General features: G+C 48.3%; 1 protein-coding gene across 1 annotated transcript in view; it reads right to left on the minus strand.

Annotated features, from left to right (window-relative positions):
• The window catches only part of ADAMTS14 (ADAM metallopeptidase with thrombospondin type 1 motif 14), a 92649-nt gene that overhangs the window by 24624 nt on the left and 53691 nt on the right, over positions 1 to 14334 (minus strand). Inside the window, exons 5-9 of the mRNA XM_024765565.1 lie at positions 5723 to 5806; positions 4866 to 5013; positions 2768 to 2873; positions 907 to 1050; positions 116 to 248 (exon numbers count right to left, since the gene is read on the minus strand). Coding sequence (XP_024621333.1) covers positions 116 to 248; positions 907 to 1050; positions 2768 to 2873; positions 4866 to 5013; positions 5723 to 5806 — 615 coding nt within the window. The remainder of the gene's footprint in view (positions 1 to 115; positions 249 to 906; positions 1051 to 2767; positions 2874 to 4865; positions 5014 to 5722; positions 5807 to 14334) is intronic.

Here is a 14334-nt window from a genome sequence, read left to right on the forward strand (position 1 = left end):
GGGAGTGGCGGGGCCTGGGCCCTGGTCACCCTGCCTGGGCTAAGGTGCTCTGACCAGCCTGCATCCCAGGAGGACCTGACCTGGCATCCAGCTGGCAGAGGCCGTGGGAACTCACCGCTGAGCAGGTGTGGTACCCAGTGCCGAAGTCAAAGCGGCATTGCTCGTCCATTGAGTAGTCAATGCCGGGCAGCTCTGGGGGTCGGGGCCAGGCGGGTGCAAAGGGATCATCAAGGAGGCAGTCATAGGAGCTGCCGGCAGAGGCAGGGAGGTGAGCAGGGTGGGGACAGGAATTCCCAAGCTCTCCCTTCCCAGGGGAGGGGGTGTTAACCAAGCAAGGAAGGCCTGCAGGAATCTGCCCCCCGCTGCCCTGTGCCAGGAGCTGTGTTGTCCAGGGAGGACGGGCTGTCCTGCCCTCCCCTCGCTTCCACCCACGACCATGTCTGGGAGCTCCAGGGCAAGGGGACCTAGGACTGCGGTTAGGCACTCAGCTTGTGGCTTTCTTACGGGGCCTGTTTTGCCCGCATTACAGAGACACATCATGGCCCAGATTAAGGGTTGGCTCGTGGACAATTTGAGGGCTCACTGCACTGAGAGAAGAAGACAAGTCAGCCTGCCGTGCAGGACGTACATTGGGCGCCGGCCGGCTGCTGCGTGAGGTTAGAGACAGTATCTCTGCCGGCACCCGTCCCGCCCAAATCCACTCTGTGCCCATTCTCGGCCTTGAGCTCCTGAGTCCAATGCTTGTCCTGGGCCTCCACGTCCCCGGAGCCCCAGGAGCTGACCAGCAAACCCAGAATTGAGCATGTGTCAGGAGTAGGATGGTGTTAGGAGGGGAGATGACTTGGGGGAGATGGAGTGGCAGGCTGCTTGCTCCCCATCCGGGCCCAGAGGGTAGAGGTGACCTACGGGAGGTAGCGGCTGAGTTCCAGCTTGCTGCAGTGGGACCAGTGGAAGCGGTGGAAGGCAGCCTGCACCAGGGGCGCCATGACGCTGCCCAGGCTGGTCTCATCTGCGCAGCCGTTCCCCTGACCATCGTGCTCCATGCCGAGCCTAGAGGGTGGGGGAGGACAGAGGGGAGCCCTCAGTCATGCCCAGGGAGCCCACCCCTGGGGAGATGAGCAGGCGGGCCTGAGACCCTGCTCTGACCAGGCTTCAGACTGTGACTTTTGGCCTCAGTTTCCCCACCATGCAGTGGAGAGGGCCACCCCTCTGGATGGAAGCTGAGACCCCACCTGGACCCCCAATGGGGCTGGACTCATTCTGCCCTCCTGACCCCTCCTCAAACCCTACCCACGTCCTCACAGTTTCCGAGGTCAACTCCAGCCCCACTCTGGCCCCAGGACACCTTTCCTGGCCGCCCTCCCTGTGGGCTGCCCTCCCACAGCAGGGAACGCCTGCACGACCGTTAACAACTCACACGCCATGCACTGTCTTCCCTCCAGACCCAAGGTCTCACGTGCAAGGACCAGTTTCATTCTGTTCAGTTCGACCTCCCTTACTGCGCCCTCCCTGGGTGCCAGCCTCCTTAGCTTCTCCTAGACCCCACGGTACCCAGCACAGAGCTTTGTGTGTGGTACCTACCTGCCGTGATGATAGTTTAAATGTAAAAGTTTGCTCTTTCTAGTTAGTATTTAACACCAAAGCCCAAAGGTTCTAAATTCTTAAACACTCCCAGGCGTCTGCATTTGGCCTTGACCACTAGACAGACACATGGGCCTCTAAGCTGGACCTTGTCTCTCCATAGGGAGGCGCTCTGTGAGTGAAGAGTGGACGCGGCCTGCCCCCCCACATACAGGAAGACAAACTCCTGGCTCCAGGATATGTGGAAGCATTGGCTGCCAGGGCAGGAAGGGACCTCAGAGGTTTCCCTGGTGTCAGCCTCCATGTTGCAGATGAGGAAACGGAGGCCCCAGAGAGGAGGTGCTACCCACCCAGTGAGGGGCAGGGCTGGGATGAAATCGCAGGGGCAGGCAGATGCAGAGAGGGGCAAGGCCAACCACAGATGGCAGGCTCGCCCTCGGGACTGGCCCACTGCTCTCATTCTCACGTCCTTCCAGCTGCAGAAAACAGCCCTCACTCTGTGTGTGGGCTGGGGGCGGGCAAGCTGGGGGCGGGTCCGGTAGCTCTGCCCTTGTGGACAGACAAGGCCAGGAGACGTGACTGTCACAGGTATATGTCACCACCAGACATTGGATGGTGGATTATTTGTTTTCTCCCAGCACGTAGCTTCTTGTGTGCTTTTCTGTCCCGTTCTCCACTGCAGCCCTATTTCTAGAACAGGGCCTGGCACACCGCAGGTGCTCAAGAAATACTGGTTGAATGAATGAATGAACATGCTCTAAACCAAATCCGGGCCCGAGGATCACACACGCCTGCCACCCGCTTGGCCCGAGGCCTGGGTCTAAGTGCCCCTGTTTATGATGGACTCAGGCCAGGGCTCCATCGCGGAGCACTGGGAGGGCCGTGAGGTGTGGCTGAGATGGAGGGATAGAGGCCACCCAGAGAGCAGAGCACTGCCTATAAGGTGACACTGCTACTGGCCTGCCAGAGGCAGGGCCACATCTGGTCTCCCAAGGCCCTGGATTTGGGGCTGGGCCCAAGGCAGGCCCAGAATTGCTGTCTGGGCCCCAGGGCTCCCTCCCCGTCGGGGCAGCTCCTCTGGCATCTCCCTGGACACTGGGAAGGGAGTCCCAACTGGGGCGAAGCCTCCCACACCCGCAGACCTCCGCAGAGCTCAAGGCACAGCTCGCCCCTTGGAGCCACTTACACGTGGCCGGTCTCGTGGGCCACCACGAAGGCCGAGGAGAAGCCATCTTCGTGGTTAAGGGCACAGCTTCTCAGGGGGTGGCACATGCCAGTAACAGGCGCGTACCCTGCCAGGGAGAGGGAGAGAGGGCAGAGAGAGAGAGGTCACGTGCAGGTGAGGTAGGACTCGACGAGGTCTGTGCCGAGCCAGCCACCGCAGGGACGTCCGGACCTGGTCACCACTGGAGGGTCCCTGGAGGAAGAAGGATCCTTCCAACGCACCCCCCCGTGTGTATGCACCCGCAGTACAGCTCCTGGGCCAAGCTACCCCCACGTCCTAAGGCTTGCCGCCCTCCCTCCTGGCCTGCAGCTCTCTGTGCCTGTCGGCCCCGAGCCTGCATACAGCCAACTTCCGAGCTGCATCCCTCCAGACAGTCAGTCCGCTGGTGAGTCAACAAACAAGCTCCAAATGTGTCTATGCGGGGTAGCAGGTGGCACCGTGTTAGAGACTACGGGGAAAACAGGCACGAGCCCGCATCCCCCCAGCACACCCACACACCGGAGGGGCAGACGGCTTAGCAGGGAGACTAGGGGTCACGAGGTCAGCCTAGGTGTGGGCCTGCAGGGCCGGAGTTCAAGGAGCACAGAGGGGTGTGTGGGGTGGCTGGGGGGGAAGGGCTCTGACCGAAGGGGTTGAGCGGGACCAGGGAATGACTTACGGGGGCCTAGAGCTGGGCCTGGAGGACAGGCGAGAGACTCTGGCGAGGTGGGGGGTGGGCAGGGGGAGGGGAGGACACGGGCAAGGTGCAGACACAGCTGCGCAGGCCTCAGGAGCCGCGGGCAGTGCAGGGGGCTGGCACGTGGCACTGAGTAAACAGCTTTGTGTGCGAGACCCGTGATCTACGGGGGCTGCTTCCCCGCCTCCCCAGGGTCCGTAATCAGCTGGGAGGGCAGCCTGGGCTGAGGAAGACATCTGAGGAGGGGGAGATGGTAGAGAGAGCTCCCTGCCTCGGGCTTTCAGCCAACCATGACCAGATAGCTATTCCCTGTCTTCGGAATTGCTGAAATCCCCTCTTATTTGAGATGGTTTGGGGGTGTAACGAGAAGCTGTGGTGAGAAGGCTTCTTGGGTCCCGATTGTCCTGGAGGTCTGGATGTACTCTACAGGGCATGCAAGTACACACGTGTATGTGTGTCTCTTTGCACATGTGTCTGTGTGTCTGCACATGTGTGTCTGTGCATGAGTATGCGTGTGTCTGCACACACGTGTGTCTGCGTGTAGGTGTGTAAATCTGTTTGTGTGCGTACAAGCCTGCCTTTGGGGCTTCAGGGATTCAGACAAGCAGCCCTTTTGGTAGAGGCTGCCTCTCTTCTAGCATCTAGCATCAAACCAGAAAACACTACAAAGCCCTCAACTTGGAGCCTGGAGATCCCGTCTGAGTCTCAGCTTTGTCTCCTCTCTGCTGTGAGGCCTAGGCAAGCCTCGTTGCCACCCTGTGCCTTGGTTTCCCCATATAGAAAACCTGGGGGCGATCAAAGCTTCCTATGTCTGCAGAGCGCTTTCAGCCATCCTCTGTCACAGACATGGGATGCATCCCTCAGCCCTTTTAGCAGCCCGGGAATGGAGGAAGGCAAATACTACTATTTCTCCCATTCCACAGTTGGGAGAATCTCAGGAGATGAATGAGTTTGGATCACTAGGCTGGAGAGGCATGGATCTGTGGGTAGAGCAGGGCCTTCCTTTCTGAAGTCTACACCAGCCCCGCCCTAGGTGCCCCATGGCCTGCAGTGAGGACAGAAGGATACAATGTGGGCAGAAGCATCTTGAAGATCACTGAGGTCTTCCATCAGCCAGGCTCCGGGATGGTGATCACAGGGCCTAGGGCCTGACTCACAGCAACCTGCAGGCTCAACCAAGGCAGCAGGGACCAGGGCAGGGTCCCTTCACTTCCCCTGGTCCCCGAGAAACCATTCCAAAGCTCGCCTACCTGTCCGGCCAGGTCCTGTCTCCAAAGTCCCAAGGATCTTTTTGTTGCCAGAAGACCTGGCCCTAGAGGCAGCCTTGGTCTCTGCCCTGCAGCTGCACACAGCTGGCCACGGCAAATACAGTACCTTGCGTACCTGAGGGCCCAAAGTCCTGCCGGGTGAGGAAGACGACGTGGTCGTGGTGCTCCGCGTGGCCGGGGTCCTGGCGCTGCTGAGACTGCGCCCAGCGACATACCTGCTCCAGGCTGCGAGAAGGGTTCCGACGCTCGATCAGGCTCAGGGACTGGGGGGTCAGAGAGCAGAGTGCCGGTCAGAGCCCACGGACTGCAGCAGGCACCCTGCGCTGTGCTCCCAGCAGCAGGGGACACGGAGGCCTGCAGGACGGCAGGGCCTGCCCCAAGGTCACCGCTGTCCCGGCTCCGGCTGCCACTGGCACACAGCCCCGTTCCGTTTTAGGGAACGTTCCTGTGCCAAGCCCTGTGCTGGGGCACCTGTCTGCTGAGAACTCACATTATTGCTAATTCCTCAAGTAACCCACAGGCAGCTGCTGTACTGAGCATCTCCGCTATGCAGTCATTGTCATTAATCTCCACAACAGCCCCTAGAGGAGAGTTCTGTTTTTACTCCCGTATGGGGGAAAACAAGCAACAGAGCCCAGAACCCCCGGCCACAACCTTAGCAGGACTTGTCTCGGTCACTGGCCCCCCCTCTAAGCCCCACTTTCCCCACCGATTCATGGAGCAGGACCTCCAGCTAGCTGTAGGGGTTGAGGACTGTCCATTTACCCGATTGGAGGGAATTCATAAGTCCCCGCTTACCAACCCCAGATGCCTTCGCCACTGAAACCTCAATTCTAATGGTTTGGGGGTTCTAATTTTGGAAACAAAATGTTTCCTAGATGCTGTTATCCCTCCCCGATACCTTAGCTGGTCTGATGCTCTGGCCCCCCACCCCTTCTCCCTCAAACACTGCCTGTTGACACGGGGGTTTACCTGTCGGTAGCCAACCATGATCAAGCGGACAAGGGCGATGTTTATGTGGACCCCCAGGGACTCATCGTGGTAAATCTCATCCACCTTCAAGAAGAGATGAGCGTGTGGTATTAGGGGAAGCAAGAGTTCATTGAAGGCCCACTGCATGCCAGGTATCTGACACGCTACCCTACTTCACCCTTACCACGGCTTTATCTGGCAGGCATCCCTATCCTCAGACGAAGAAACTGAGGCAGAGGGAGGCAAGATGACCTGCCCAAGGACACACAGCTAACAAGCTGCACAGCTGGTTTTCAAATCCTGGCCCACCAAATTCCAACACTGAGCTCTTTCCACGAAGCCAAAGCATGAGGGGACCTGGTCTCAAACCCAACAACTCGGATGGAATCTTGTCTTTTAATATCTCTGAAGAGTCCTTCCAGAAATGTCACCCAGCTCAGGTCACTCATCCTCACAGCCCTGTGTACCTTTCCAATTGCCTCTGGAATCATCTGTGTGCTCTGCAGTGCCTGGGCACTCCTCCAGGGCAAATCCAGGAGGAAAGGGCTCTAGGGCCTTGGACCAGCAGCATCAGCATCACCTGGGGCTCGTTAAAAATGCAGAGTCTTGGGCCCACCTCCTGAGTCAGAGTCTGAGTTAGAACAAGATCCCCAGTGATACTCAGGCACGGTCAGGTTTGAGGACAGGAGCAGTACATTGGATTATTCCCTTCTCCCACAGGCTCAGGGACCTTTGGGGCGGTCATGGCACAGTTCATCGAAGAACGCAGCCCCCAGCCACTCCCCTGTTAAGGAAGTCCCGGAACTGTGTCCATAACAGATGGACACCGCCTCTGCCTGCCCACCCCCAAGGACAGGCAGTTCACTTCACCCACTCCTGAAGATGCCTATCTCCTGAGTGGTCCCACTGGACAAGTCCATCTTTTTTGTTTTAAATAACTTTTATTCCTGGATATAAAATATTTCACTCTAAAAACTCTGAAAAATACCCCCAAAAAGTAAAAGAAAAAAGTCAGAGGCGATCAAGATGGCGGAATAATAAGACGTGAAGCTCACCTCCTCCCACAAATACATCAAAAATACATCTACATGTGGAATGATTCTCATAGAATATCTACTGAACGCCGGCAGAAGAGCTCAGAGCTCTGAAATGGCAAGAAAATCTCCATGCAACCGGGTAGGACAAAAGAAAAAAGGAAAAAAGAAAAAAAGGAAAGTGAAAAAGGAATCAGAACAGGACCTGTACCCCTGGGAGGGAGCTGTCAAAGAGGAAATGTTCCTGCACCTGGGGAGTCCCCTCACTGGTGGGGAGATCAGCAGGGACAGAGGGGGGCTTCGGAGCCTCGGAGGAGAACTCAGCAACGGGTCTGCAGCAGCTAGAATGGAGAGAAACCTGCACAGATGGTCAGTGCCATCGCTCTGCACTCCCCAGCCTGAGACACGTGGCCTCCAGTGTGGACAGGGGCTGGGTGTGGAAGCTTGGGCTTCAGAGATCAGACCGGGGAGAGGACTAGGGTGGGCTGCATGGGAACACCCTGAGGGGCTGGAGTCTGGTGCGACCACAACTGTGGGTGTACACAGAGGAAGCCTGGGCCGCCTTAGAGGCCAAGCGCCACTGTGTGGGCGGTGTGTGCGGGCAAGGGGAGGACCTGCTATTCCAGCGTTTTTCCCTGTGTGAGCTCTCAGGCAGCAGGACACTGCCTAGGAGTGGTGGCGAGCTGCCTCTGCTCCCACAGCGTGCTCCAGGTGTGCACATGAGCTGCCACCGCTGCCAATAACCCCAGGACCAGGCACCAGCCGCTGCATTGGCACACCTGTATCAAGGGGATAACGGCCAGCACACGCTGAGGAAAGACGCAACATGCATCCATACTAAAAACAGCCCTCGCACCAAAAGTATTAAACCCACACAAGCTACACAGGGACACTCCCACATATAAATAGCCCTCCGAGACCACAGTAGACAATTGTTTCTCCTAAACTCACAGAATTAAGAGAAATATAAGTAAAATGAAGAAGCAGAGGGACCACTCCCAGTTGAAAGACCAAGGGAATTCCCCTGAAAGAACAAACAATGAAACAGACCTCTTCACACTAATAGACACCGATTTCAAAAAGGAGATAATGGAAATACTGAAGGAATTAAGAAAGGCTATCGACAGAAATGCAGAGTACTGTAAAAAGGAACTAGAAACTATAAAGGGGAACCAAGAAAAATTAGAAAACTCATTTGCCGAAACAAAAAGGCAACTAAAAGGCAATGAATAGCAGAATAAATTATGCAGAAGAATGAGTAAGTGCCGTGGAAGCTAGAACAATGGAAATCACCCAATCAGGATAGCAGACAGAAAGTCAAATGAAAAAAAAATGAAAGCAGTATAAGATAATATATTATATGGGATAATATATTATAGGATAATATAAAGTGTGCCAATGGGATGATATAAAGTGTGCCTATGGGATAACATAAAGGAATATTATAAAGTGTGCCAATCTATGCATAATAGGGATTCCAGAAGGGGAAGAAAGACAAAAGGGGATCAAAAATGTATTTGAAGAAATTATGGCTGAAAACTTCCCAAATGTAAAGAAGTAAACAGATACCCAGGTACAGGAAGCACAGAGGGTCCCAAACAAGATAAACCCAAACACACGTACACCAAGACATATAATAAAAATGACAAAAGTTAAAGAGAGGGTTCTAAAGGCAGCAAGAGAAAAACAAAGAGTTAATTACAAGGGAACCCCCATAAGGGTACCAGCTGATTTCTCTACAGAAACATTGCAGGCCAGAAAAGAGTGGCATGATACATTCAAAGTCCTGAAAGGGAAAAATCTGCAACCTAGGATACTCTAACCAGCAAGATTATCATTTAGAATAGAAGGAGAGATAAAGTATTTCTCAGACAAGCAAAAACTAAAAGAATACAGAAATACAAAACCTATTCTGAAGGAAATATTGAAAGGTCATCTCTAAATAGAAAAGAAGTAAGAATATATAGGAAAGAGAAAATCACAATTGGAAAGCAAATCACCTAAATAAGCCAGTCCACAGATTAAAAAAAAATCAAAGAATTTCTGTGACAGTGATGATAACCACAGTGAACAGCAAAAGGATGAACGCAAAGATGTAAAAGGGCATCAAAATCATAAAAAGTAGGGGAGGAGAGTAAGAAAATGTAGATTTTTTTTTTTCATTTCCTAGAATGTGTTTGAGTCTATATGATTACCAGTCTAAGGCAAGTAGAAACAGGATAGGGTTAACATACTTGAAAAACAGGGTAACCACAAATCAAAAACATCCAAGAGATTCACAAAAACCAAAAAGAAGAGAACATAAGCATAACACAAAAGAAAATCATCAAACAACAAAAGGAAAAAGAAAAAGAAAGGGACAGAGAAGAAATATAAAATCAACAGGAAAACAAGGCTAAAATGGCAATAAATACATATCTATTAATAAGTACCTTAAAGTCAATGGACTAAATGCTCCAATTGAAAGACACAGAGTGGCAGATTGGATAAAATAAATAAATAAATAAACAACAGCCTACAATATGTTACCGACAAAAGACCCACTTTAGGGCAAAGGACACACACAGATTGAAAGTGAGGGGATGGAAAAGGATATTTCATGCAAACAGAAATGAAAAGAAAGTGGGGGGTCACAGTACTCATATCAGACAAAATAGACTTTAAAATACAGGCCATAAAGAAAGGTAAAGAAGGACACTATATAATGATAAAAGGATCAATACAAGAAGAGGATTTTATACTTGTCAACATTAATGCACCTAATGTAGGAGCACCCAAATAAATAAAACAAATACTAATAGACATAAAGGGGGAAACTGACAAGAATACAATAATAGTAGGAGACTTTAACACCACACTCACATCAATGGACAGATCTTCTAGACAATCAATAATGCAACAGAGATCCTAAATGATACAACAGAACAGTTAAGACTTAACTGATATTTTCAGGACATTACATCCAAAATAACCAGAATACACATTCTTTTCAAGTGAACATGGAACATTCTCTAGGATTGACCATACACTAGGGCATAAAACAAGCCTCAACAAATTTAAGAATATAGAAATTATCTCAAGCATCTTTTCTGACCACAACAGCATGAAACTAGAAATCAACCACAAAAAAAGAAATGAGAAAAAAAAATTACATGGAAACTAAACAACATGCTACTAAAAAACCAATGGGTCAATGATGAAATCAAAGAGGAAATTAAAAAACACCTTGAGACAAATGACAATGAAAACACAACCATACAAAATCTATGGGATGCTGCAAAAGCAGTTCTTAGAGGGAAGTTCATAGCAACACAGGCCTTCCTCAAAAAACAAGAAAAATCTCAAATAAACAACCTAACCTACCACTTAAAAGAATTAGAATGAGGGCTTCCCTGGTGGCGCAGTAGTTAAGAATCCACCTGCCAACGCAGGGGACACGGGTTCGAGCCCTGGTCTGGGAAGATCCCACATGCCACGGAGCAAATAAGCCCAAACACCACAACTACTGAGCCTGCGCTCTAGAGCCCATAAGCCACAACTACTGAAGCCCACACACCTAGAGCCCATGCTCCACAGCAAGAGAAGCCACCGTAATGAGAAGACTGCACACCGCAACAAAGAGTAGCCCCCACTCGCCGCAACTAGAGGAAGCCCACGCGCAGCAACAAAGACCCAACTCAGCCAAAAATAAATTAATTAATTAAAAAAAAAAAGAATTAGAAAGAGAAGAACAAACAAAACCTAAAGTCAGCAGAAGGAAGGAAATAATAAAGATCAGAGGGGAAATAAATAAAATAGATTTAAAAAACAATAGAGGGACTTCCCTGGTGGCACAGTGGTTAAGACTCTGCGCTCCCAATGCAGGGGGCCCAGGTTTGATCCCTGGTCAGGAAACTAGATCCCACGTGCATGCCGCAACTAAGGAGCCCACGAGCCGCAACTAAGGAGCCTGCAAGCCACAACTAAGGAACCCACCTGCCGCAACTAAGAACCAGCACAACCAAATAAATAAATAAATAATTTTAAAAAAAAAATAGGAAAAAATCAATAAAGCCAAGAGCTGGTTCTTTGAAAGGGTAAAGAAGTCTGACAAACCTCTGGCCAGGTTCACCAAGAAGAAGAGAGAGAGAACCCAAATTAATAAAATAAGAAATGAAAAAGGAGACATAACAATGAATACCACAGAAATACAAAAAACCCTAAGGGAATACTACAAAAATTTATGTGCCAACAAATTTGACAACCTAGAAGAAATGGACAAGGATCTAGAAACATACAGCTCACCAAAACTGAATCAAGAAGAAACAGATAATTTGAACAGACCAATCACTAGAGCTGAAATAGAATCTGTAATTTAAAAATTCCCTACAGGGCTTCCCTGGTGGCACAGTGGTTGAGAGTCCACCTGCCGATGCAGGGGACACGGGTTCATGCCCCAGTCCAGGAAGATCCCACATGCCGCAGAGCGGCTGGGCCCATGAGCCATAGCCACTGAGCCTGCGCGTCCAGAGCCTGTGCTCTGCAACGGGAGAGGCCGCAACAGTGAGAGGCCTGCGTACCACAAAAAAAAAAAAAAATTCCCTACAAATAAAAGTCCAGGACTAGATGGCTTCATAGGCAAATTCTACCAAACATACAAAAAAGAATTTATACTGATCCTTCTCAAACTCTTCCAAAAACTTGAAGAGGAGGGAACACACCCAAAGACATTCTATGAAGCCACCATCACCCTGATACCAAAACCAGATAAAGACACCACCAAAAAAGAAAATCACAGGCCAATATCGTTGGTGAATACAGATGCAAAAAGTCTCAACAAAGTATCAGCAAACCGAATCCAACAACACATAAAAATAATCACACACCACGACCAAGTGTGATTCATCCCAAGTTCACAAGGATGGTTCAACATATGTAAATCAGTCAATGTGATATGTCACATAAACAAAAGAAAAGACAAAAACCACATGATCATCTCAATAGATGCAGAAAAAGCATTTGACAAAATTCAACATCCATTTGTGATAAAAATTCTTACCACAGTGGCTACAGAGGGAACATATCTCAACATAATAAAAGCTATTTATGACAAACCCACAGCCAATATAATACTCAATGGTGACAAGCTGATAGCCTTCCCACTAAAGTCTGGAACAAGACAAGGATGCCCACTCTCACCTCTTCTGTTCAACATAGTATTGGAAATCCCAGCCACAGCAATCAGACAAGAAAAAGAAATAAAAGGTATCCAAATTGGAAGGGAAGAGGTAAAATTGTCATTATAGGCAGATGATGTGATTCTATATTGAGACAACCCTAAAGACTCCACACAAAAACTACTAAAACTGATAAATGAATTCAGCAAGGTAGCAGGACACAAGATGAACATACAGAAATTGGTTCCATTTCTTTACACTAACAATGAAATATCAGAAAAGGAATGTAAAAAAAAATACCTTTCAAAATCACAACTCCCAAAATAAAATACTTCGGAATAAACCTGACCAAGGAGGTGAAAGACTTATATGCTGACAACTATAAATCATTAATAAAGGAAACTGAAGATGATTCAAAGAAATGGAAAGACATCCATGCTCTTGTATAGGAAGAATTAATATTGTTAAAATGGCCATACTACCCAAAGCAATCTACAGATTTTTAATGCAAGCCCTATCAAATTACACATGACATTTTTCACAGAACTAGAACAAATAATCCTAAAACTTATATGGAACCATAAAAGACCCAAAATTGCCAAAGCAATCCTGAAGAAAGAGAACAAAGCAGAAGGCATAACCCTCCCAGACTCCAGACAATACTACAAAGCTACAGTAATCAAAACAGCATGGTATTGGCACAAAAACAGACATATGGATCAGTGGAACAGAACAGAGAACCCAGAAATAAACCCACACACCTATGGTCAATTAATCTTCAACAAAGGAGGCAAGAATATACAATGGGAAAAAGAGTCTCTTCAGCAAGTGAAGTTGGGAAAGCTGGACAGCTGCATGTAAATCAATGAAGTTAGAACACACCCTCACACCATACACAAAAATAAACTCAAAATGGCTTAAAGATTTAAACATAAGACATGATGCCATAAAACTCCTAGAAGAGATCCTAGGCAAAACATTCTCTAACATAAATCATAGCAATGTTTTTCTTAGGTCAGTCTCCCCAGACAATACAAATAAAAACAAAAATAAACAAATGGGACCTAGTCAAACTTACAAGCTTTTGCACAGCAAAGGAAACCATAAAAAAACGAAAAGACAACCTACAGAATGGGAGAAAATATTTGCAAACAATATGACCGACACGGCCTAATTTCCAAAATATACAAACAGCTCATACAACTCAACAACAACAAAACAAACAACCCAATAGAAATATGGGCAGAAGACCTAAATAGACATTTCTCCAAAGTAGAAATACAAATAGCCAATAGGCACATGAAAACATGCTCAACATAGCTAATTATTAGAGAAATGCAATTCAAAACTACAATGACGTACCACTTCACACCAGTCAGAATGGCCATCATTAAAAAGTCTAGAAACAATAAATGTTGGAGGTGTGGAGAAAAGGGAACCCTCCTACACTGTTGGTGGGAATGTAAGTTGGTGCAGCCACTGTGGAAAACAGTATGGAGGTTCCTCAGAAAACTAAAACTAGAATTACATATGATCCAGCAATCTCACTCCTTGGCATATTTCCAGACAAAACTCGAATCCAAAAAGATACATGCACCCCTATGTTCACAGAGGCACTATTCACAATAGCCAAGATGTGGAAGCAACTAAGTGTCCATCGACACATGAATGGATAAAGAAGATGTGGTACGTATATACAAGGGAATACTACTCAGCTATAAAAAAGAACAAAATAACGCCATTTGCAGCAACATGAATGCAACTAGAGATTACCATACTAAGTGAGGTATGTCAGAAAGAGAAAGACAAATACCATACGATATCACTTATATGTGGAATCTAAAATACGACACAAATGAACCTATCTACAAAACAGAAACAGACTCACAGATACAGAGAACAGACTTGTAGTTGCCAAGGGGGAGGGGGTTGGGGGAGGGATGAACTGGGAGGTTGGTGTTAGCAGGTGTAAGCTATTATATACGGAATGGATAAACAACAAGGTCCTACTGCATAGCACAGAGAACTATACTGAGTACCCTATGATAAACCATAATGGGAAAGAATAGTAAAAATGAATGTTTATATGTATAACTGAATCACTTTGCTGAGCAGCAGAAATTAACACAACACTGTAAATCAACTATACGCCAATTAAAAAAAAGCTCCCAAGTTATGAAAAGAAAAAAAAGTTGCCTCCTATTATATATTAGCCAGATATATAATAACTATGCCGTGTGTGTGTGATTTTACAAAATTGGAATCATGCTGAATATACTGTTTGTATTTTTCTTATTTCCTGAAACATCATTCTGTGGATTTAAAAGCATCACCTCTAATGTCTACAGGTGATGGGCCATCACTTACGTAACTACTCCCCTAGGAGAAGTGACTTGTCCAAGAGCAGAAATGACGTGTTCAG

Source organism: Neophocaena asiaeorientalis, unplaced genomic scaffold (genome assembly GCF_003031525.2).
Source record: "Neophocaena asiaeorientalis asiaeorientalis breed wild unplaced genomic scaffold, Neophocaena_asiaeorientalis_V1.1 scaffold31, whole genome shotgun sequence".
Taxonomy (NCBI): Eukaryota; Metazoa; Chordata; class Mammalia; order Artiodactyla; family Phocoenidae; genus Neophocaena; species Neophocaena asiaeorientalis.